Genomic DNA, 26,671 nt, shown 5'->3' with positions numbered 1-26,671 from the left:
CCTCTCTATCCCTTTCCCTTCCTATACCAGTTCCTTTGGTATGCATTGAGCAATTTGGTGTAAATTGAACAAAAACAATACACAGATTTAAGTTCTCAAGAGATAAACCTCTACATTTTCAGTCCCTTTTCAGCAACAAAGACAAAATAAGGAAGTCATATTGAAATTCTTTTCATTCACAAACATACTTGAGTAAACATATTCTTGTAAATATCAATTATCAGATAGTAATTTTTTAATACTGAAAGTATGAATAAAAAGCATTAGAATCTGATGAGGGGTTTTGGTTTGCCTTCTTGAATAACCTTCTCTTGAGTTAAAGAAAGAAACTCATCCAAATATACCAAGATTAGATTGTCTATTGGCACCTAAAATAGCCTGTCATCCAAAAGCTATTTATTATAGGCTTTTCATTTGAGATCACACAGTTGCTCCATTACTACTTCTAATAAAAATTTAATTAAATACCAAGCAAGTCTTAGGCCATTTAGGTCAGGTCTAATGATTAGGTAGCACTGGACAGACAGTACCATAGTAAACAGTTAATTCATGTAACACTAATTAATTGCCATAAATTAAGTGTGATCTAAATGGAGCATGAATATTTTAAATGCAGCTCAAAGGTCACAGTGTTTTATGGTTGTAAGAATTGATACCCTGAGACAAGCTTAATGTCAGCCTTTTCGAGAACTGGAAAATCCTTCTTAATTTTGAAAGTCTTTTGGATGTCCTTTATCTGAAAGGAGACTCCATTTGATTCAGTCAGTCCATTTCTACGTGCATCCAGTATTTATAATTATAAACTGGGGAACTGATCATATTTTCAACCTTCAACAAATAATTTGTTGGGCATCTGCCATATGCTAAACACTGATTAAGGTGTCGAGGACATATTAGTGAACCAAAGAGAGATTAATTTGCTCTCATTGAATTTATATTCTAGTGGGGGAAGCCAGGCATTTAACTAAATAAGTAAATCATAGTGTTTGTTAGAAGGTTAAGTGTTACGGAGCAAAATAATGTAGATAAAGGACATGGGGAGTTTGTGGAGGCAGATATGCAATTTTAATGGGAAGAGAGAGGCTGCCCTGCAATGAGAATTGTCTAGAGTTGACAGCAGCTTCATAGCAGGACAGTGACCATCCCAGGAAACTAGGTACCCAGTGAACTAGGCCAGCTCCACGTGCTGACCGAGAAATCAGTTACAGTGCCCAGGCACCCGACTTTAGTTCTGAGTCCAGAGGCTAGACCTTAAAAGAAAAATGTCAAAAGCAAGGCAGGGCCTGGGCCTATAAGTAGATGGAGATATTTCTAGAACTCAGCAACAAGAACCAGATTTGAAGCCTAGGAATGTAGATGAGGGGGAGAAAGCCAGGATGGATCTTAGGAAGTGGAACCTCAGCTTCTGGACCCCATGAGCAGCTAAGCCACCAGACTATGAGATGAAGATGTTTGGTGCTTGCCCCTAGGGACCAGGATTGGCTCTGGATGAGACGTTGTGATGAGGCTGCTTTTGGTTGCCTTGCTCAGTGCAGAGAACAAGTCTGTTCCTCTTTGAATGCCATCCTCACTGAACCAGAGCATTACAGACCTAAACAAGCTCCTGACCCAGAACTCTATAAGTTACTTTAATTAACAAGAGGAAAGTTATTTAGTCGTGAGACTCAAGTAACCCTTTTCTGAGGGCCCTTCCCAGCACCAGTGGTTAGAGGCTGGGCTCAAATAAAAGGACTGACTGAGCTGCTTAGGACTAACTAGAAGGATTAAGTAAAGATTGATGCTTAAGGACTAACTAAAAGGACTAACTAAAGATTGTTGCTTTCTCTAGCACTTTGCAGATTAACCAGTGCAGATCCATGGCACTTCAGTGAACTTCCCTGTAAAGCAGAGTTTCTCTAACTCAGCACTATTGACCTTTTGGGCCAGTTAGTTCTTTTCTGTATAGAGGGAGGGGACATCCTACATTGTAGGGATGCATAGTAGTATATCTGGCCTTTACCCACCAGATGCCAGTAGCACCCCCTCCCCCATTAGTAGCAATCAAAAAAGTCTCCAAATATTGCAAAATGCCCCCTGGGGACAGGATAGCCCTCCGTTGAAATCCACTGCTGTAAAGATTTAAGAAAATAAAGATTTAAAAAAAAAAGTTGTATAAGTATTTATGTCATGCAAGACTGCACACAACAAAATCAGGCACAGCAAGGTGCAAAAATACTCTCTGAATATCAGAAATGACTCCCAATGACTGATAATGAGCAGTTTCAAAGTTTCCTATGATTAAAAAAAATTCACAATATATGCAAATATCGAATCATCGTTGTACACCTGAAACTATATAATGTTACTTGTCACTCATACCTCAGTTTAAAAAAGAAAAATGCAGTAGTGCATGTTTTGGAAATAATTTAAATTATTACATTGAAACATAATAAAAGTGAATAGGAAACGCTGATGCAGAGGGCAACAGCACCAGATCAGTACAGGTTGGTCACCAACAGGGCTGGCAGCTGCCTGCTGATGGAACTTGAGGCTGGTCTGGTGGTGGGAATGGGGGTGGATTCAAATTAACAGCTTTGGCTTTAGGAACTTGTAAATACGAATCAGAAAGGGCAGAATTTTGAAGGCTGTTATTTGGAAGCCCTCCAGGCTTTGATTGCCTGCTTTAGATTCCTTGGTAGTCAGGAATCTAAAATCTTCCCTCTCCGCATTTAGTTTGTATCTAGGTATACTTTCTAGACATATTTGCATCCACCTCCTCCATTCAGTTTATTGTAAAATTATCATTGCCCCTGGAGAACTTTCAGGATCTTTATCCATCAGCGTTTGGATCCACACTGCTAGGGGAACTCAGAAGCAGTTGAAAGGCAGCAGGAGTGAGAGAGGAGGCAGACCCTTGACAGAGAAAGCCCTGAGGAGCTGTCCTGAGTGAAGAAGAGTGAAGACCCTCTTGTTGAGATAAAACCATGTTAGCAAGAAATTGTGCAACTTTCTGCTTTGAGGGAGTAGAGGGTATTGGTTTGCTCTTTAATTTATAAAAACATTTGGGGGGTTGATTACTCTCTCTTCCCTAACCATGACGTGTAGTTACAGTAACGACAGAGTACTGTTTAAACACCACCAGCTCATCATATCGTTAAAAAGATGCTTTGTTAATACAAGGATGAATAACACAGAGTTGAATATATGTCTGAGGTTGTTAAAATTATAGTGTTTATCTCTTTCCTGTTTTAAAAATAATTTTATAATCATCTTATTTGAAATACTGAGGACATCCACATCTCTCAGTTATAAAAATGTCATTAATATTTATATAGATCTCACAACTTACAAAATGTTTTTTACAACTATTTTCTATGGTTTGCATAATAACCCAGGGGTTTAGGACTATTTAAAACCTCTTTTACAGATAAAGTAACTGAGGTTCAGATTGATTTTAATAAAATCTATTCTTCAGATTAAAACCATGACATCAAGACAAGCAGACTGCTGTCAGCCTTTGGGGTTTCTGTGACATTTATAGGAAAGAGAGACCCAAGGATCTTGTTCTGTGAACCCCTAAAATTAGCTATCCAAGGAACTGATATATTCACTTCTGTCAGAAACTTCCTTTTGAAGCAAAATATTTGATATGTGTAGATCAACTTGCACTGTTTGTGTTTGTATTATACTAGAAACAAAGTCAGATTCATTGCCAAAGTGCGATAAAAGTGCCTCATTCAGTGATGACAGATCTTAGGTATTCTATCATCTTCTTTTTGGAAAATTGTTGGCTAAAAAATTGAGGAATTCTTGTTCTGTTGTGACAAGGCAAACATTTAATCAGGGGCATGCCCTAAATCCTTGTCTCTTCTCAGCACATGTGTGAGAACGAAAGTGCTTTTTTTCATCGTCTGATAGTACACGAAAATATAAGCTTAAAGGGTTGTGAATAAGAGTTTGGATTTAGTCATAACTATTTAGTGTCTAATCCCAGCTCTTCTACTTACTAGCTGTGTGAACTTGGTCAAGTTAATTGACCTCTCTGTGCCTTAATTTCCTCATCTGTAAAATGTGGAGATAATGGTGTCTACCTCATAGAGTTGTGAGGAGTAAGTGAACTAATATTTCAAAGCACTTAGCATAAAACCTAGCACACACTAAGCACAATGTGTTAGCTACATTATCATCATCATTACCTTGTATCCATGGCCGTTTTATTTAAACATCTCATCAGCTCAGTACACCTTGCAAGGAAGTGGGATGAGCATGGTAACTGCAGATAAAACATCTTCATTAGGAAAAACATCTTCATTAGTTTGAGTAAAACATGTTAAGGAGAAAACAGTTCACCATCTCTCCTTTTTCTAAAGAAAAAGTTGTTTCCTGAAGGAATGGTCTTCACAGCTGAATTGAGAACACATTTGCAAAATGACTTTCTCCATTGAGATTTTCCACTAAGGATCTCAGTGTGGCAAAGGGAAAAGCAAAAAGGAGCCATATTCATTTCTTTGTATTTGCAGTGGTGCTTTGATGAATGATGTGATCTGGAATTAAGACCCTGTGATTGAATCAGGATACACTTTGAGGAAAGTGAACATAAGAATTCCTTAGATGTCCCCTTCCACTGTCAAAAATGGCACTAGTGAACCCATGCCACTTGCTTGTTCTTGTTTGTGTGGAGTAAGATTTTCATCAACTTTTCCACTAAAATAAAAGCCAGGAATTGATCTGATATATTTCCTTGCTTTTTGAAGATCGTAGTAGAAAAACTACCACAAGAGATTCACAAAACCGGTTAACTTCTGAAAATGAGAAAATGCTGCAAACATTCTTAACCTCACACAACACGGTAGTTCTTGAATTCCCCCCTTTCATTGCATTATTTTGCTAACGTAGACAGAAGAGCAGTCCTCTTTCAGAAATGTTTGATAAGAGGTTGAGAACATATGTTAAGGAAGGAGTAAGACCCTTTTCAGAGAGTACTATTACCAGCCTAACCAGATAAGTTGTTTTTATGTCTTTTCCACTATCTTTTTTTTTTTTTTTTTTGGCTGCATTGGGTCTTTGTTGCTGCGCATGGGCTTTCTCTAGTTGCGGAGAGTGGGTGCTACTCTTCATTGCAGTGTGTAGACTTCTCATTGTGGTGGCTTCTCTTGTTATGCAGCACAGGTTCTAGGTGTGCGGGCTTCAGTAGTTGTGGCTCGCAGGCTCTAGAGTGCAGGCTCAGTAGTGCACGGGCTTAGTTGCTTCGTGGCATCTGGGATCTTCCTGGACCGGGGCTTGAACCCGTGTCCCCTGAGTTGGCAGGAAGATTCTTAACTACTGTGCCCAGGGAAGTCCCTCTACTATCTTTTCTACTATATCTTTTCTTTTTTTAATTCTATGTAGTTCTCCACATGAAAAATATACATGAGCCATGCTTTCATGTGCCCATGTGTTAATGTTTAAACTGACAACCATTGCAACTTAAAATCAGAAATAGGGCAATTTGTCTCAAAGATGTGCGTGTCTACGGTAAAACTATACCCAAGTGCATTATGACTTCCAGATTCTTGTGCTTCACAAATGTCCCCAGTAAGAAGTCTTTCCTGTATAAGTAGCATCGATCTTCATACTCCAATTTAAGGTTCTTTTCTCATTCTTGCGGCATTGAAAATGGAGAGTGCTTTGATTTACAAGTTATGATTTGCAAGTTTTCTGACTCATGAGACACTTATAAAGTCCCAGTTTTCAATTATCCTCTGTTTGCTAGGCAGCTAGCACTCTGCAGGATTTTGAGAAGTTTATTAAAAAGAGAAATGGTCTATACATCTTACATGACAAGTGGTTTGTTGTCAACTCTATGTTCAATAGAATCAGGAATGTGAGGCACAAACCTGAGTTAGAAAAATTGGACAAGTTTCTATGCTCTTTACCCTCTTCTCCTGTCAATCATCTCTGAAATTTCTTCAGCAATTGATTCATTGATTCCACAAATATCTATTCAGTATTTACTATGTGCCAGGTTTGATACTAGGTGCTTAAATACAGTGTTAATCAAAAATATATATGTTCTCTGCTCTTTAGAGCTTGCATATTCTACAATTCTAATGGGAGAGATGGATATTACTGAATAGTCACACATATAAATTCCCTACTGGGATAAGTGGTACAAAAAAGAAATATAATTGTACAATACTAGTTTAAAATAGGAGTATTTTTGCCCATGCACCTATGGTCAATTAATCTATGACAAAGGAGGCAAGAATATACAATGGAGAAAAGACAGTCTCTTCAATAAGTGGTGCTGAAAAAACTGGAAAGCTGCATGTAAAAGACTGAAATTAGAACACTCCCTAACACCACACACAAAAATCAACTCAAAATGGAATAGAGACCTAAATGTAAGACAGGATACTATAAAACTCCTACTGGAAAAGATAGGCAGAACACTCTTTGACATAAATCGCAGCAATAGCTTTTTGGATCTGTCTCCTAGAGTAATGGAAATAAAAACAAAAATAAATAAATGGGACCTAATTAAATTTAAAAACTTTTGCACAGCAAAGGAAATCATAAACAAAAAGACAACTTACAGAATGGAAGAAAATATTTGCAAATGATGCAACCAAGTAAGGGATTGATCTCCAAAATATACAAAGAGCTCATACAGCTCAATATCAAAAAACAAACAACCCAGTCAAAAAATGGGCAGAAGATATGTATATGTATAACTGAATCACTTTTCTGTACACCTGAAACTAACATAACACTGTAAACCAACTATACTCTGATATAAAATAAAAATTAAATTTAAAAAATGGGCAGAAGATCTAAATAGACATTTCTCCAAAGAAGACATGCAGATGGCCAACAGGCACATGAAAAGATACTCAACATCACTAATTATTACAGAAATGCAAGTCAAAGCCACAATGAGGTATCACCTCACACTAGTCAGAATGGCCATCATCAAAAACTCTACAAATAATAAATGCTGGAGAGGGTATAGAGAAAAGGGAACCCTTCTACACTGTTGGCGAGAATGTAAATTGGTACAACCACTATGGAGAACAGCATGGAGCTTCCTTAAAAAACTAAAAGTAGAGCTACCATATGATCCTAGAATCCTACTCCTGGGCATATATCTGGAGAAAACCATAATTTGAAAAGATACATGCACCCCAATATTCACTGCAGCACTATTTACAATAGTCAAGACATAGGAGGAACCTAAATGTCCATTGACAGATGAATGGATAAAGAAAATGTGGTACATAGACAATGGAATATTACTCAGCCATAAAAAGAATGAAATGCCATTTGCAGCAACATGGATGGACCTAGAGATTACCATACTAAATGAAATAAGCCAAAGAAAGACAAATGTCATGATATCACATGTATGTAGAATCTAAAAAAAAAAAAGATACAAATGAACTTGTTTACAAAACAGAAATAGACCCACAGACATAGAAAACAAACTTACAGTTACCAAAAGGAAAGAGGTGAGATAAATTAGGAGTTTGGGATTAACATATACACACTACTATATATAAAATAGGTAACCAATAAGGACCTACTGTATAGCATGGGAAACTCTACTCAATAATAACCTATAAGGGAAAAGAATCTGAAAATATATATATATATGTATGTATAACTGAATCACTTTGCTGTATGCCTGAAACTAACATAACATTGTAAATCAACTATACAATAAAAAAAACTTTATGAACTCAAGAAAGTGCTTTATATATATAGCAGTTATGAATGAGTCTATAACTCAAATATGCAAACATGGTATATATATTTTTTTACTGAGATGCAATTCACATACCACAAAATTCACCCTTTAAAAGTGTTCAGTTTGGTGGTTTTTAGTATATTCATGAAGTTGCACAACCATCAGCACTGTTTAATTCCAGAAAATTTCTTCATCCCCCAAAACTCCGATGTCCTTAAGGAATCACCCACTATTTCGCCTACTCCCCAGACCCTGGTGTCCACTTCTCTACTTTCTATCTCTGTGGATTTGCCTATTTTAGGCATTTCATATAAGTTGATCATACAATGTAAAAAAAATTAAAATAAAATGGGAGTATTTTTTCCCCCAAGATCACATATGATATGTGATTATTTATTTCTCCCTCTTCAGTCTTAAGTGGGGCAAGATCTATACACATTCAGTTTTCCTTGACAGAAACGTGACTTGCTCTTGGCCCGCTCTTCAGAGCTTAAGCTTGAGAGCGGGTCGGCGTGCACAGCGCTGAGTCCAATCCCAAATCAGCAGGCTTCCAACCGGAGCGTCTCAGCTTGCGTGAACGGGCATCTCCTCGTACCCGCACTGCCGGGACCGTGCAGTGCACACAAAGCTGTGGCGCAACATGCACTGCCGTCTACGGCACGCACAGCAAGACGCCAGCGTCCTTGCCCCGGCCTTTTCCTGCCTGGTGGTCCCGGAGTGTGTCTCTAAACACACTTAAAAGAGTAAAGGGGGAGAGGAGATAGTCCCAGGCAAATTCAAAGAGCAGAACTCATCCAGCGGTGGAGTGACAGCATCCCTGTTTTCTGAGCAGTCTAGATCCTGGGTCTGTGAGTCAGAGGGCAGACAGGAGAAAAAGGAAATCTCCCTAGATTTTCTCCCATGATCTGTCTTTAGAGGAGAAGCTCGGGTTTTCCATGAGGTAAAACTGTGTGTGTGTGCCCACGTGTGTGTGTGTGTGAGTGAGAGACAGACAGACAGACAGACATCCCTCACTGATTATCCCTTCGGATTGGCACTATGAGTTTCCATCTTTTTTCACTGCTACTGTGTATATTTTAGTGGACAGTTGAGAGGTGCTCTATTAGAGGCTGTCAGCAAAGTGCCACTCTAAACTGGAAAATTACACTCTTACAATTTAATACAGAATAATTGGCTTTCAGTTCAGAGGCTCCACCTAAAGTCACAGGTTCTTTGTAGCTAAAAGGAATTTATTCCTTCCTTTGCTCGCCCCACCAGTCCCTGCTAATTATTAGTCTGCGGTCTGGATCTAGGCTTCCTAATGAAGGCCTCCTGTGTGGAAAGCAACAGAGGCCTCCTCAGCAACGAGCAGTCTGGTTTCTGTATTTTGACCACTTCTTTGTTTGGGAGGCCTAAAGAGATCCTGTATGAGCCCTATCATCATTTGCCAGTACACCAGCTATCTGTGGCTGAGAAGATCTTTGTCGTGCACATTTCCTGCTTACGTCACTGCTTTCCGCTACTACATTCTTGGTTGAATAAGAGGATGGAACTCTGCACCTATCCCGTGTCAAGAAGCAGGTCACAGAGTTGCACCTCCATGTCCTAATTTACTAGTGATCAAAGATGCTAATTTGTCCAGAGACATTCGGTCTGAGATCAGAGGGATCCAGGTAAAACCCTGAGAAGAGGGGAAAAGGACTTTTTAACACTTTCCTCTTCCTCTTTCTTCATCTTTTGACTTGCCTGATGGGTATCAGATTCTTTTCGGCCACAAAGAAGAGGCATGGTCAGGTTACTTTATGATTTATGTCATCAAAACAGGGACCACAGACGACATCATCAACAGATTCCAACCTCTGTCCTAATGCCAGGCTTTTTCTAGCCTCCTGGTCCTACTCAGCATTCTAATGCCCCTCACCTCTTAGGGATGTGTGAATTCACGAGGGCTTACCTCATTCCATGCCAGAATGTATGGTCTTGTGAGGGGCCTTAGCGCTCAACCAATTTGACCAATTTCCCTCTACCATTGCTAATGCAGGCGCCCATAGCTCTGATACTGTGCTGGATGTAGAACTTCTCTAAAAGTTGTGCAGGGCTCCCGAGCTACACCCTGGGAGGCACAGGACGTACTACAACTTGATTTCCAAAAATCATCCTGGAGGTTTCTGTTGCCCTGCCCCTGGGTGTTGACAGCTGGCATGAGGCAGAGACCATGGGATGCCTCTTCACTCCTTCAGCCAGACCAGGCAGAGTTCTGTCTCCTCCTTAGGAGACGTCCTCAGCCACATTGTCCCCATTCTAGGGTTTATTTTAGAAACTCAATGGCCTTGTCCTCCAGACCATGGCTCTTGGTTTTCCCATCCAAGTCTTTTCAGAATTCCATACAAACAAAGCAGTTCATGTCTCAAGCACATAACTCTGGCAAGCCAAAAGAACTTTACTTTTAGACTTTTGTGTCTGCTGTAAAACCATTCAGAAATGTGATCAGCTCCCTTGAAGCAAAGAACACCCCTGGGAGCAGAGCCATAAGATAAGTAGAACCAGCTAGGGAGGGTTACAGGAATGAACAATGTATCTGTTAAAATTTCAAAAAGATCCTCACTTAAAGAATTTTAGACACCAAGGTAGGAGATTTAGACACTTTAAAAGCATCTCCTTCAAATCATGTATTGTAGTACAGGAGACCATAAACAGTGTTCCACATGACTCTGAGGACAAAAGCAGCTCTTTTTAGTTTCTGTGGCTTGTAACATATGCACAAGGAGCTCAGGATTAACAGAGGAATGGCTTGAATTTCTTACAAAAGCACTGTATGATCTGACATTGTAGTGAATCGCTGCAGTAGGTTCCATGGCACTTTGGCGTGGCCCGTGGCAGGCAGGTGGAATGCCCAGGACTGCCCTTCTGAAGCTACATCAAATACACCAGCATGAAATGTTTGGAAAGCAAATGCTTGTTAAACCATCAGGAGAAGCAGACATAATCCAGGGGAGGCAAAAAGAAGAGGGGAGAGCAACTTTCAGCAATAATATCACATGACAGCAAAGCGGAAGTTTGCCCTTCACAGACTCACTGTGACCATGGACATGGCACTTCAGACACCCATCCGAAAAGACTAGAAATCCTCTCTCTTAGAAAGGATTCACCCCAATTGGAAGCATTCTGACAAATAAAATCCCAGAGGAAAATGCTGTCACTTTTCCCTTTTCAAATCATGTTACCCTAGTTTCCTGGAAAAGTATGTCTAGGCAGACTTATTGCCCCTTGAAAAAGCCAGAGACCTGGTCATTGAGAATCTTGCTTGAAGATGTAAAAAAATTTCTAACCAGACTTCCAGAACCTGTGGGTGAAAATTGCCATGAATGATCTATGAATACCTACTCTCAGGGGTCAGCCCCTAGGAGTGTGAGCCGGCTGAAGCTATTAGAGGAGCCAATTCTCATTGTGATAAAGCACATCCTGGCAAAGCCACAAAAAAGAAAATTATAACAATCAATACAGGTCAAAATAGAAACCGGATGGAGGTTTCAGCCAAACTTGTCTTTGACTTCTGGTCTAATGGATTGACTTTTGGGTGTTAAAATCAGCACAATTTGTGGATTCAAGACATTGAATATGGAAGTCAAAACTGGATAGAAATTTAATTGAAACTATAGCAGATCCTTGACATTTACAGGGGTTAACGCCGCCTCTCACACTTGCCAACTTCTCCCATAATTGAGTTGCACTTGAAAAGCCTTCTTTATCTCTTCAAGTGACTTGTATGTACCTTGGCTCTGCACAGCCTCTCTTGATATATTTAACAGATAACAGTCCACAGATAACCTATTGATATATGTATAGGCTTTGAAAGAATCCACATTGAAACTTCCTGTAAGGAATTCTGCTTACTCATGTTCAAGCTTGTTGGGGGTAATCCTATATTCCTGTGGAATTTACCAGAGAACAGATAAAATCTGGGAAGTATAGCCTACCCCCAGGGTTCTTGGCCAAACAGGCCAGGTCAGCATGGTAGATAAAATAATGCCTTCCTCACCCCAAAATGTCTACGTCCTAACCCCTGGAAACTGTTGGTATATTACTTTACATGCCAAAAAGGAATTTACATGTGTGATTAGATTAAGGATTTGAGATTATCCTGGATTATTCAGGTGGATGCAATGTCACCAATGTAACCTTATAAGATAGAAGCACGAGAGTGAGTCAGGGAGGGACTCGTGACAATGGAAGCAGAGCTCCGGTGATATGATTGCTAGAAGTGGGGGGAGGGCTCAAGTCAAGGAATGAAGGCAAGAAGCTGGAGCAGGCAAGGAATGAATTCTCCTCTGGAGCTTCCAGAAAGAACACGGCCTGCCAGCCCTTTGATTTCAGCCCAGTGACACCTATTTTGGACTCTGACCTCCAGAACTGTAAGACAATACATTTGTGTCCGTTCAAGCCACTCAGTTTGTGGTAATTTGACACAATCAACAACATTCGTCTTTAACAGTCTTCCTTCTCTTTTTCTTTTTCCAACGGCAAATGAAACATCCAATTCAATCAAGGTTTCTAGAGTGATCTTTTTCTCTCTTTTAGGGACAACTCCCTCACAACCTCATTCTCTCACCTGCCACGATAACTCCTCCAAGGAGTATTTGCATTTCCAACAGGACCAGGGAGAAGATATTTTCTATAGAAGGAACGAGAACTAATGTTGAGTAACTACTTAATGCCAGGCACCCTAGGAGGTATTTTGCACATATTTCATCTTCCCACTCCTTTATGGGTTACCACTCCTCCCCAACCATTTTGCCATAAGGGCACCAAATTCAGAGGAGGTAAATAACTTACACTGTGAACAAGTCACCAGTGGTGTGCCTGGAGCTCAGCTCTACATGACTACAAAATTCAAATTCTTCCCATTAGAGCGTGCTGCTTCTAATTTACTTACACAACACAATAAAATGCTAATAGTAGAGTGACTGCATCACTTTGGAAGAAACAGTGATTTGGGAAGCAGGCACCACTCCCTGGAAAGATAAAGGTGAGGGGACAGTTTGACTCTGGAGAGGACCTTTCTGGTAGATTGTCATGGACTCTCACCACTGTTTTTCTCTCAAGGACAAAACCAATCGATGGTGTATGTCACCATTGCTAATTATTTTAAATCTCCTCATAGGGGTATTTGCTTTTGGGCTTTTTGCTACTGACATTTTTGTAAACGCCGGACAAGTGGTCACAGGGCACCTGACGCCCTACTTCCTGACGGTGTGCAAGCCCAACTATACCAGCGCAGACTGCCGGGCGCACCACCAGTTCATCAGCAACGGGAACATCTGTACCGGGGAGCTGGACGTGATAGAGAAGGCTCGCAGGTCCTTTCCCTCCAAACACGCTGCTCTGAGCGTTTACTCCGCCTTATACGCCACAGTAAGTATGACCCAGGTGGAGTTTTGGCTGGGATGGGTCTCTCTGCCACCCTCACCCCCATTCTTCCATTACTTCGGGTGACTTTCAACGTCTTGTTACAACATGTTTCTCCTCCGTTATATCATACTGTTGCCCCCACCCTCAGCATCCTGCCAGAGGGTGTTAATTCTTGCAAGACTGTTGATGATCACTTAGTCACACCCTCCCATTTTACAGATACAGAAACTGAGGCCTGGAGAATAGCTAAGAACACATAGTCAGGCACCAGGTATGAGGTTCTCTCACTGCCCAGAACAGCACTCTCTGCCAAAGTTTTGGTTGGTTCCAGAACAGCACACGTTCCCTACACTTGTCTACAAACTTGCAGGTGTGGGCCTCGTGTGAACACCTACCCGGGCAGTGCAGCAAACCAGATAAACGGCTTTCCTCTGATCCTCCTAACGCTCTTCTCCATCACTTTCTCAGGAGAGATGGGCAATCCTATAAGACCCCCAACACCCAGAAGTTTACTTCTCACTGTTCCCTAGATCACACAGGCTTTGAATGCCCCCACTGGGGCATGATATTCTAAACTTTTTGCTCTCATCACAGAGGAAGCCCAAAGCCTGTCTCACATCTTAGAATAATGGTGTGCATCTTTTTTTCCTGCTCTTTAATTGCCTTTACTTTAGAAATGGCCTCATTTCACCTGTGTCTGGCCTCTGCTTCCTTAGAGCAGAGAGTGTAGAAGTAAAGGGATCAGTGCAAAGTTTCCACTGCTGGATATCATGTGTATTTCCCTGTGGATGAGTAACTACTGGTTGAAAATACCCCTTTTCCTTCAACTTATCTTATATTCAGGGTATGACTAGTCTACTGATTCTCAGTGAAAAGTGAAGTAAGGAGAAGGCCAAGGAAAGACCCCTTTCAAACTGTGCAGTCTTCCCAGAGACTCCGAGTGTGCCCTCGCCCCAGCCCCCAGGGAGCACGTTCGTCTCCCCTCCAAGACAGTCATTGCACTCCCTGCTAAGTCTGCTTCTGACAGACGCATGTCCATGCCATCGCCCCAAATACATACATTCAGGGTGGAATAAAGGTGACTGACTACAGGTCTGGTCCACTTAGTATAGTTTAAAAGAGATTGCTGAATATTCTCTTTAAAACAGTGGTTCTTTTTTGTCCAATTGATAGGATAATATCTATAGGATCTATTTTCCAAAATAAGTCTAATTATTTCTTTTAGATCTACCCTTTAATGAATACATGACAGAAATGGTTTCAGCTATCCCCACACTAAAGAAACATGAACATAAGTAATGTAGAAGCCTCAATTTACAAACAGACCAGTTGTAACTCAGTGAGGTTTTTTGGCTTTACAACCCCCCCCCCCCCCCAAAAAAAAAAAATCTATGCCAGGTATTTTTTAAACAAAGTCTTTTCAGGCATTTTGCATAGTTTCCAGTTTTCAAAATATCAATTTGTATCCTAGATTATCTAGAACCTAAGTTATATGAAGCAATGTACTCTTGTACCTTTTTCTGTATTTTTTATCAAACTTGTCATTGTATGAAATTGATTTTTACAACACCATTATAAAAATAAATCTTACTCATCATAAACCACTGTCTCATCAAGTGAGATATAAATTTCTCTTGGGAAGAAAGTATAGTCATCTTATTCAGAATAGATGCTGGTATAACACATGTTTTCAAAGATTCAGATATAATCCAATTCAAATCATGCCCCATAGACTATAATCACATAAATCCTGATTCCAATTGTGTAAACATCTTCTGAGCCCCTATTATGTGTGCTTTCAGGAATTACTCAACAAGGATTTTCTAAGTACTAGTTAATACTGTGAAGAATATTAACTAACCATAGGCCCATGTTCTTAATAGTTTGTAATCTTATAGGAAAGATTTATAAAGGCTATAATTAAACAATATTATAGAAGCATAAAAAACTAAATTTAAACATATCTAGTATAGACGGTAAGTAACATTTCCTACACAGCCTCAGAATGTTGTAATGATATGCTCTGATTTATGTAACTCTGATCTAACCACAGTTTTGTAGGGTATCTGTTACACATAACAAAGAAAATCCCATCTTCTTGTATGCACACCAGCGTTGAAGGATCATTCTAGGAAATTAAGTTTCCACTGTCATACTTTAAAAGGCATCTATTTGAACATACATGTGCTCAGGCCATACAAGAACACTATAGACTGTTATTTAAGTATTTGCATGCTATTTTTCTGGCTTGCAACCTCATTTAGCACACTTTTTAAAGCGATAGATCATTACGCCCTCTTGTGGTTTCCTGTAGCCATTACCAAAGGTTGTGTGATAAAGTGGTTACTTGTTTGAAAGACACACATCTTCCTTACTCTAAGCCACCAGGGACACATTTGGTAACTGAGCTTATGAAATACATGAGTCTTAGCCAGCTCCTCACAATGGAATGAGAACAGCCTGCGTCTCACGTGTCATAAATTGCATCATTCTTTACTTACATCAGGTCTTCCCAACTTTTTTATATGTCATGGCCCACATAGAAATTTTTATTTTAAAACACACTGGAGTAAATGAATGGATAGAGCTGATCAAGCTATCCCAAGGACTATGAGAATCAATTCCCTAGCGCAACTGAAACCTATTTATGTGACACACTGGTTTGGAAGTTCTAATTCAGTCAATCAACTAATCAGTCAATGCTTTTATATTCATTGAAAGTGTGAAGAATCAGCTAGGATGATGGGGAACACAAAATGAATTGTATTGCCACTCACCTATCTGGTCTTCTCCGTAAAATTAATTCCCATAGAAAATTTATTTGGCATCTGAGAGTCTCATATGGGCTTACTAACACCCCACGTGATTCTTTAGTTTGCGGCATAAGAACTGCATGCTCTGAACCCGATGGTTGTGCAGTCACTCATGTCACTCATTTCTCTTCCCATGCCCACCCGAATACAAAGCAGCCAGACCAATGAATAATACATTCATTCACCGTTCTTCCTTTGGTGTGGGCCCATTTGTGTGTGCTGGTGTGTGTCTGTGCACATGTGTCTGTGCAGCGTATGCAGAGGCTGCCAGTCACCCCCCGGTCTCTGTCCTAACCTAGATGTACATCACAAGCACAATCAAGACAAAGAGCAGTCGACTGGCCAAGCCAGTGCTGTGCCTCGGGACTCTCTGCACAGCCTTCCTGACGGGTCTCAACCGGGTCTCCGAGTATCGGAACCACTGCTCCGACGTGATTGCAGGCTTCATCCTGGGCACTGCGGTAGCCCTGTTTCTGGTAGGTCAGGTCCCCTCTGCTTTTGTCCCCTCTGGTGCCCTTGGAAAGGCTGCCCAACATCCTGGTGAGTCAGGCTCCACAGACTCCGCAGGCTAAGTCCAAGTTCCTCTGGCCCCAACCTTGTGAGGTGCAGTTACTCACCAGGTATCCTGTGCCCTTTCTTTCAGAAATATGGTGGCATATTCCCTCTGCGGGTCAGGGGTAGGATCGCTCCAAGGATGGTTTGTTCCACTTCCTTCAATCCTGGCCTCGGGGCTGGGGCAGGTTAGCAATCTAGTGTACCTTCAAACCATGGTTCTTTAAATATTTGTTCAGAACGTACTGACTGGGAGCATAAGCTAAGTGTGGCTTGGGGGAAGAACAGAGAACAAAGTACTGATGAAAGCAGGCAGCTCCTTCTCCAGCATTTCAAGAAACTCCGCTCTGGCCCAGACGTGCATATCCCACTCAGAAATATGAAAACCCTCACCTAACTACAGCCAGACTTCTTAGGACACCTCTGTTATTATCTGAACATTCCTCTTGGGCATCTTATTTCCACTGTAAGTGGCTTCTCAACCACATAACACTTCCTGGAGAAGGGTTTTGGTTAATTTTTATTGTTTAAATTTTTTACAGATTTGAGGTATGATAGGCATACAATAAATGGCACAGAAAGTGTATAATTTGATCAGTTTTGACCTACAGATACATCCTTCTCTCCCATCCTTCCCTTCTCCTCTTCTGAAGCAACCACTGATCTTCTATATTAAATTAGCCTAAGATTTAATATTAATGAAATCATACCATATGTATCTTTTCCTGGCATCCTTCATCCAGCATAATTATTTTGAGATTCATCCATGCTGTAAGCATGTATCAGTAATTCCCTTTTTCTTGCTGTGTAGTATTCCATTGCATAGGAATACCATAGAAGTGCAGTTTTAAAAATTATCTTCAAGGATTTAAAATACACCCAGAAGGATTTACAGTAAATCCACTAGGCCTGGAGATGTCGTGCATGAAATCAGTCTCTTAATAACATTCAGCAAGCCTTTCCTAGGAGACAGAAGCCATCACAGCCTGGATGTCCTTCCTCCCATTCTGCCCTCTCTGGTCCAAGGCACCCATTAAGACTAACATCCCATGTAGATGGATTTCACAGGCCTATCACCTAACTTCTCCTTGTCCTATCCTTTCCATGTGGGGATTCTGTACATATGTCCTCCCCAACATGCAAAATGCACCTATACCTCTCCCAATCTCTAACTCAGTTTCCTAACGTTTTTACCTGTTCAGATACACACAGCAAATGCTCACAACATTACTCAGAACACTAATTGGCAAGCTCCACTTGACTTCAAGATTGTTTTTAATGGATCCAGTCTTTCTAAAGTGAAAGATGAGGGACTTGCGTGTAAATTCTCTGAGTGAAGCAGCGGGAAAAGTGGTGCTGAGATGAGCCTGAGATGTTGCTCTCTCAGAGGATATTTCCCTAAGGGTGCTTTTTAAAGCAGGGAGAGAAAACAGATGACTTCAAGAGAAGAAAGGATTTTCAGAGAGATCAATAGTACGTAAATGAAGGCTTGGACTCCAAAGAAACATCAAACACTTTTGCTGTCCATCAGTTCTGCATCCAGCCCACCCCTAGCACAAGAGAAAAAGCATTGCTGACTGTTCCAAGCAATTTTATGGGGTCTTTATGGGATGAAATCTGAAAACTTTGTGTTTTCCAAGGCCCCACAGACAAATTCTGCTTTAGCATTAAACTTCTGTTCTCTCAATAACTTGTAGCTCTCTTTCCTACCACTAGGTTACTGTTAGGTCTCCTATCGCCTTCCCAGTTGATGGAGAATGTCAAAATGTGCTTTCCAACAAGTGATCTTTATGTAAGACCCATACCTGCTATTGAGTGGATCTGGCAGGAGACAGACCACACTGTCTCCCACTGTATGTGCATGTGCTCATCTCACACACTCACCAAGCTGGGAAATGGGAGGGATGGACGTTGTAGAAGAGGATGGAAGCATTCCAAAGCAGAGCCTTGGAGGAGACAGAAAGAGAAGAATCCAGACAGGAGCATATTTGTAGCCTATGTTCATCATGGTTTTGTGTTTCCTATGAAGATGAAAGTAGAGGAAAGGAGGAGGAAGTTAGTTGAGCAATTACTACATGCCCTATGCTTTATAGACACCAAATCATGTGCTCCCAGGACAACCCTAACCATATTTTTTTTTACTGATGTAACATTGGTTTATAATATATGTTTCATGTGTACAAATTTATAATTTGACTTCTGTATACAGAGGCTTATCCCCAAAAGTCTACTTTCTATCTGTCACCATACAATTGACACCCTTAACCTATTTTGCCCTCCCCCACCCCCCTTCCCCTCTGGTACCCACCAACTAGTTCTGTGTTTGTTTTATCTTCTCATAAATGTATTCTTATCCTCATTTTCTAAATGAGGAAAGTGAGGCTCAAAGATAAGTAACTTGCCCAATGGCCACCTAACCAGTAAGTCATGAATCTGACCTGCTCTCTCCAACCCCAGAGCTCCTACACCCTCCACTTGTCCCATTTCCCAAATGGAGGAAGTTTAAGCAGAGCTGGAGAGTGAGGTAGAGGAGAGCCAGGTAGAGAATATTCCTGTACATGCTCTGCAGGGTTGGAGGAGCTACAGGAAAGATTCAAAAGCACTGGATATAGGGGGAATAAAAAGATGCAGAACAATGGAAGAGAAAGTATGGAAAGAGACAGAAGATGGTTAGAACAGAGTCAGTTATGAAGGGGCCTCAGTAGGAAATAAAGTAGGTAGTAACTTAGAAAGTTTTAATGGAAGCAATAAAAGAAAAGTGCCACCAATAAGTTACTTAATTCAAGCAAGTAGTCACATAATTTAAGGGTAATCATCTTAGGTAAGAGTTAAAGATTAGCTAACGTTGCATATTTGCTATATGTTTGGTACTTGTTAAGAGGCAAAATCCTATACTGCTGTGATGTAGAGGCTATGGAGTTTAAATCTGTGTAACCTTGGGCAAGTTATCTAAATTCTCTGTGCCTCCTTATCTAAGTTGGAGAGGATAACAGTACCTCCCTTATAAGATTGCTGAGTGGATTAAATGAATTAAGGTAAAACCCTCAGGACAATGCCAGACACATAAGTGGCCCTCAGTAAATGTTAGCTGTTATTATGAGGTGGTTTACATTTATCATGTCTTTTAATTGTTGTAAATCTGAGGTAGATATTATTTTCATTTTTACAGGTGAGGAAACAAGCTCAATGGGGGTAGATTGAGCATCCCTGACCATCTGGTGATCAGACAGATGTTTTCTCAGCACCTAGAATGTGCTCAGCAGCAGACAGCCTGGACCATGCTCCAGGTCTTTCCATGGTCCCTACCCCCGGCTCAAAAGTCACTATGCAATGACATTCTAAGGGGAAGGCCTGCCACCCACAGAGATAGCCAGGCATTGATGGCTGCAGTCTGACCCCAATCTTTTCTCCCCCTCATCCTGCAGGGAATGTGTGTGGTCCATAACTTTAAAGGAGCACAAGGATCTCCTTCCAAACCCAAACCCGAGGACCCCCGTGGAGTACCCCTTATGGCTTTCCCAAGGATAGAAAGCCCTCTGGAAACCTTAAGTGCACAGGTACAGTAAAGTGGCTTTAGCAAACCAAACCCGGAAGGCTCCAGGCCTGTTATCTTGGAGGTCAGCTAATCCATTCCTCTACTGAAAACAGGACACACCTGAATCCACCCAGCAACAATAAAAATCTGACATAAAGGCCCTCGAGAACTTCACAGCCTCCCTCAATTAGTCCTGTATTCCTTCTAGGGCTTGGCCATCATGAATCCCCAGGAAGTTCTTAGTAATAATGTCTCACTTAAACCCCAGCTGCTTCAGGATACCTTGACCTCCAACGTAATAACTTATTTGTGAAATTTAGACCAACTCTGGTGGGAGGCCAATTTGATTTAGTAACTAGGACATTTGGAAAGAAATGCTTTGTTACATCCAGTGATAGATGTAAATTGGAAGCACATTAAAAAAGGTAACTAAGTATCCTTTTGGATCTATTCCGATGACCATCAGAAATTCAATGCAACAGTACTTACTGATCACTTATTTACACCACTTATTTACACTTATACTGATCACTATGCTAGAGATGAATAACTAGCCACACAGTCCCTGTGCTCCAGAACTCACAGATGACCAGGAAAGGGGTACATAAATCAGTAATCATAATACGGCTTGCTGAATCAGATACATGAAACACTTTGTGAACACAAATGAAGAAGGAAACTTATTCTAAGGCAGGGAAAGCCATGGAGAAGACTTGCCACCTGAAACGAGCCCTGAAACTTGGTATAAAGCACTGATGTCTGCCTGAGACAGTTGCAGGTACTTTACAAATATATTCTTTGAACAAAAACTTATTGAATCGGTAGTATAATTCCCATTTCACAGAGAGGAATATGAAGATAGCAACATTAAATTACTTGCCCAAGCCATGTAGCCTGCAAGTAGGAAAGCCAGGGTGAGTAGGTCTCTAAGCAGACAGAGCGGGAATAACTAATAAAACAGTTTTTATATTGCCACTTTTTTCACGTAGCTGAGTCCTGCTAAAATATTTATTTTCTGTAATGGTCTGTTTATCTTGAAATCTTGTTTTATTTGGCATTTCCTTACTAAATCATTTTTATAGAGTGCAAGAGAAAAGCAAATCTCTTCCCGCTGGAATTATCACATACTTCCTATCAATATAAAATATTTCACTATTTAATGATTATTAACTATCCTATTTTTCACATTTAATGAAGTCTACTTTTATTAATGAACCAGAAAAAGAGAAGCTATTTCCATCTTGGGAAAAATATTTAGGGCTCTCCATTAAACCCAGTGCCAAGTGTTTTGTTTGTTTTCCCTTCACCTGCATTAAGGTGAAAATTTTGACTTGGTCCAATTAGAAATATACTGAAAATTTTATTACTGGTTTATTTATATATAGCCAGTTAATGCAGATTGAATGACAAATTTGCTAAATAATGAAACCTTGTAACGAAATGGTGATATAGACTCTCCCTAGTTTTTCTTCCCTAATTATGTTCTTATACCCAGTGAAGTCAGAGTGGTTTCCACTGTTTCTGAGATGAAGCAACTGATGACGAAGGTGAATTTAAAAAGCAAACTGTGATGTTTGCCACGTTCCACAAACATGTCAGTCTGTCCTTGTAAATGCTGTCGATTTTGCCCTGAATGTCCGGTGTAAGAGCACCCTGTTTCCACCCCATCCTTCTACCCAGCACTGCTCAAGCATCACCTCCTGTCTCAAGCCTTCTCCAGCCTTCTCTCTTCTCCCTCAGGACCAGTAATAGTTGCCCAGGCCAAGGGACATTCAGGCCATGTGTTGGGGGATTCTACTTACATTGAAAACTGAAATGCCAAAAAGGGTTTCAGAACCTGCTGTTCACAATATAGATTTTTAAAATTCTTTAAAAATATGTATTAGTTTATTATTCACTACAGGCAGTAATTGAACTTTTCAAATCTGTCCATGTATCTTTATTTCCATGTATAACACCTCATCTGGACACAATTTGAGGCCTTTCATGAATACCAGGCTTGGGCCAAAGGACCCTCGGGGCCGCACATGAGATTGCCCCTCACAATTAATGTCAGTAATCCCCTCATATCTGCCTCTCCCAAGGACTGAGAGATTTTTAAGGATATGAACCCTAGGAACCCTGTCTTTCTTACTCTCCATAGTTCCTGGCTTTCGCTAGGTATGAAATGTTAGATGGGTGGACAGAGGCAAGCCAGAACCAAAACCTGAGCTAGACTCTTTAGTCAAAACCAAGAACCTAAAATTGGACTATAGTCAGTATCTGAATCTCCATGGTAAATACAGGTTTATGAGTAATGATGAACAGGACTTCTGCAGGCTAGTCAAAGTGAAGCTACAGGAAGCTGGGTGGAAAGTATTGCCTCTTAAGTGATGCCTTCCATACTAGTTGTGCAATATACAAGTAACCAAGTGTCTGCTTTCCATGTGGGTAGGTAGGAGGATATACCCTTTATTTGTGGGTCAAGAAGAGAAAATGAGCATTTATTGCAAGTCATCACGTTCAATCCTTACAGTAATCCTGCAATTGGCATTATTATTCTATTTTATAGATGAAGTAAGGTACAAAGGTCTTTAACACGCTGAAGGTCACCCAATCAAGATTAAGACACAGGCCCATCTAATTCTAAAGGCCCTGCTTGCTCTTCTGCACCACACGGCCTGAAGTTTAAGGAATATTCCATTTTGAAATCTACAGCTCTCAGCATTGAATATAGAAACACGCTGTAGGGGACAGTGTGTGTGAGCCGAGCTGCATAGCACTGGCAGAGTTTATACTGAGCTACAGCTCTTCCAAAATAAATATGCCCTGTGTTTTCCTCCGTGGGCAAGAGCTTCCTGTGCAGTAACAGAAGCCATGGCTTCTACTAGAAGCTGCTCCTTTGTTATTTCTGAGATAGAACCATCTTCCCGGGAGGACAACTTGTGGGATCTGAGAGAAGATGTGAACCTCTCTTGAGAGCACACATTCTCACCTGTGAAATCCATCCTGCAGTTCAGAGCGCCTCGAGGAGAAGACTGTCTGGCTGGGGAGGGAACCCCCTCAGCCTCCCTCACTTCCTCCTGAGACATCCTTTCCCCTTTGCCACATGGAGCCCCAGAGCTGCAGTGTTCTTTCTTCTTCTCTAAAAGATCAACTCGAATTTGAGTATTTGCCTTTTGTGATTGAGATGGTACATTTTCTAAAAATCTTTCCCCAGTACTAAAGAGAAACCAGAAAGTAAATAATTATAGAATCCAAACAAAATAAAAGTAGTCAGGTTTCCAAAGCATTATTTTGTGATTCCACAGAGTTGTTGTCTCCCACAGAGACCAGCTCCGAGCTATCCTTGTCCTGCAGCCTCACATCCACTTTTACCTGCACAGTCAAGTTTAGCATTGAGTAACTGTGTCCTTGTTGAACACAGCTTATATTAACAAAGAAATGGGAGATGAACCAATGTGTTACCTCACTGCATATGGTATAAAGTCTCCCGTGTTTCCTGATGGGAGCAGGGCCAGCAGGGAGAGAGAGGATATTTTTTTCTTTCACCAAAAAAGAAGGATCCAATCTATCCCAAGACCCAGATGCTTATGACCTTATCCCAGAAGATTCTGATTCAGCCATTCTAGGGTGAAAAGTCATATAAGAGATAGTCCCAGAGAAATTCTAATGTTCACCCTCTGACCCTTGATTTAGAGCTAGTGATATTATAGACCTCATATTATAAATAGAAAAAAAGAAAAAGAAGACTTGAAGAGTTAAACAAATCTGCCCAAAGTCACCCAGTTAGTTATCCTAGTAGTGATCTGAACTACTTTATCTTTACCACTCACTCTTTAATGGAATCTTATAAACATATAAATGACCAAACTATTGACCAAAGTATTTTTTTAAAAGAAGGCATATTATAAAAGTAAAAACATAAGTTTTCCACATTATGGCAAGAAATACAAAAACTTCAGTTTTCACAAATATGGTAGATAAAAGGACCTTGAAAGATATGGAATACTCAGTTTCTAAAATTCATAGTTGAGCTCTAAGAGTATAAATCTCTAGACTCCTAAAAATAGCAATCTGGAAACCCATAATAATCAATTAGATCTAAAGCCACCATTTCTTAAGGTATTTACCAATCCCATGGACTGGAAGTTTTAAGTTCAAACAAAAGAGAAAGCCTTGGGCCTGAAAAAAGGTGAGATTATATATAAGTTATATAAAACAAAAGAGGTAAGGGTTATTATGGACAAAGCATATAAACTAGAATTAATAGAACCACAAAGAAAAGTCGACAAAGCTGCAATCATAGATTTTAACACTTCTCTCAGTAATAAGCAAACAAAATATACAGTAAAAGATAGATGGATGATTAATAAGGTTGATTATTACATATGTAATCCTCCTCAAAACACACAAAGCATTTAAAATAGACCACGTACAAGACTAGAAAGCAAACCAAGAAACTTTAAAAGGATCTCGATCACACAGATCATATTCTCTAGAAATTCAAAGATACCTTAAACCAAAAATCCCTGTGCATCTGAAAATATTAAACTCACTGCTCTGGAACTCATGACTAAGAAGATATCATGTGGAAATTTTTCGAAGATTAGAACTGTTCAAAATTTAAACCACAACATTAAAAGAAAGATGTGCGATAAAGCCAAAGTTACTAATAACTGTTCAAATGTTCCATAGAATATAATTAAGTATGATAGAAGACATGATCTTTTTTGATTGAAAAATCAGGGAAGGATTAATAGAAGAGGTAACAATTTGAGGAACCTCGGAAGAGCATATCAGGGAGCGGGAATAGACTGTGAACTTGAGACAGGAAAGCAAGGGGATATTCAGGGAAGAGAGTGTGTGTATGAGTCAACTAAGATTTTATCTGCTTATGTTTGCAGAATCACTCTGCCTCCATGACCGAAGTTACCTGAAACGGCTGATGTGTCACAAGCTATTTTTTTTTTTTTAATCACCCTCCAATTCAATACTTCAAGACACACAGTTACTTGATGTCAAACTGTGAAGACAAGTATTATGTTTATCTAGTTCAAGGCTAATGTTTTGTACATTTTTTGTATGAGGAAGTGATGTAGCTTGCCCTGATTTTTTTCTTCTTTTTTTGGTCAGCTTTAATATATTTATGCCAGAATTTTAAACAAAATTTTCTTCTTGTTCAGGTGTGCATTGAAGAACCACATTTATTCAATGGTTGATGTTGTTTTGTGATATTTGTACACAAACCTTTTCTCAGTTTTATAGACACTGAAATGAAATATAACAATTCACTTTAACCTTTTATTATTACAGTTGCTGCCTCCTCCGGAATTTTTGAATTAAAAAAAACTTTTGAGTTGCAGGGAAGACAATATTGGTTAATAGTAAATCTCAAAAATCAATTGTGTAGAAAGAAGTATTACTTTGAAAAAGAACTTTGTGTTCTGATTCTAAGTTCTGTGATTGCATTCTAAGTTAGAGTAACGTATTAATAAAATCACCTAAGTTACACAAACAATGGCAGGAAATCCTGGATTTGAGGAATATTGGGTATGATTCTTAGATAATGGCCTCTCCTGGTTAAGAAATTCAGGATCTTTCTGTAATCATGTCCTTGGGCTGGCAGGTGAAAGTGCAGCCTTCTTTCCCCTCCACCCACCACCCCCCCAAAAAAAACAGCCAGTACCAGCCTCCCCTGCCAACTCAGTTTTGTATATCATGTTGTATGACTTTATATGAAAATGAATATTTTACAGTTTGCACAGTATTATTTTACAGAAAGGGTATCAGAGCCTCTACAACCTAAAGCCCCAGAGCAACAGCTTGACTTTGTGGCTTTTAATTGTTTTAGAATTCTAACTGCATCTCATTTTTCTAGCATGGTAATAACTAATGTGTAACTTCCTTGAGAGCAGGAGCTCCCTTTTGTCTGTATCTATCAGAATGTTTTCTCAACACTTCCATGTTGGTTCTTCTTAGCTTTTTTGGTACATATTTTTTTTCTAAAGAAAAAAGTTATCACAAAATGTATTCTGACTCGTGTCCTTTGTTTGAAGCTTCATCCACTGGGCAAAGGTATTTGAAGAGTCACAATGACATGACCTCAACAGGTGTTTATCCCCTTCAATTCCATGCCTACTGGGGTCAATCCTAACAGAGGCATGACCGATATGTCCTTTCATGAATGAGTGTGTGTGTGTTTATGCAAAAGAATTCTTGAAATAAAGACACCCAGAAGCATATTCTGGATGCCTAGCAAGCTACCTTTGTTTTCAGCCCACCCATAGATACTTCTAAGGTGTCAGTAAAAAGTCAGTCATTTTTAGGAAAAGTCACCTCTGCTAAAATTCATCCCCCATCTCGTTCTGGCCTAAACTTATTGGCACTTACACATATATACACTCACACACATCTTTTGAGTGATGTCTGACTAAAAGTTGGGGAAGTGAGCAAGAAAGCAAAGTGTTGAAAGCCCTACTTATATCCCCAAAGCTAAGCCACAACCATAATCTGGTTGTTCTCAAAACAATGAGCCCAGAGAAGCTGTGACGACCCCAAGGTGGTACTGTACACATCAACACTAATATTAGAACCCAGGTCTTCCCGACTCCAAATTCCATTTTTTCCACTACATCAAAATGTCTCCGAGTCAAGTCCACATCTTCTCAGAGGTTTTTCAATGTCATTTACCTACTT

The 26,671-nt window shown here is 40.1% G+C and overlaps 1 protein-coding gene across 1 annotated transcript in view; it reads left to right on the top strand.

Annotated features, from left to right (window-relative positions):
* Nucleotides 1–24,948, top strand: part of PLPPR1 (phospholipid phosphatase related 1) — a 278,562-nt gene extending 253,614 nt beyond the window's left edge. Inside the window, exons 5-8 of the mRNA XM_057723527.1 lie at nt 12,846–13,096; nt 16,206–16,382; nt 19,884–20,015; nt 24,880–24,948. Of these exons, the coding sequence (XP_057579510.1) occupies nt 12,846–13,096; nt 16,206–16,382; nt 19,884–20,015; nt 24,880–24,912 (593 nt within the window). The 3' untranslated portion in view covers nt 24,913–24,948. The remainder of the gene's footprint in view (nt 1–12,845; nt 13,097–16,205; nt 16,383–19,883; nt 20,016–24,879) is intronic.
* The last annotated feature ends 1,723 nt before the right edge of the window (nt 24,949–26,671 follow it).

This window comes from Hippopotamus amphibius, chromosome 2 (assembly GCF_030028045.1).
Source record: "Hippopotamus amphibius kiboko isolate mHipAmp2 chromosome 2, mHipAmp2.hap2, whole genome shotgun sequence".
NCBI classification, from domain to species: Eukaryota; Metazoa; Chordata; class Mammalia; order Artiodactyla; family Hippopotamidae; genus Hippopotamus; species Hippopotamus amphibius.
This window is presented reverse-complemented; position numbering and strand designations above follow the sequence as displayed.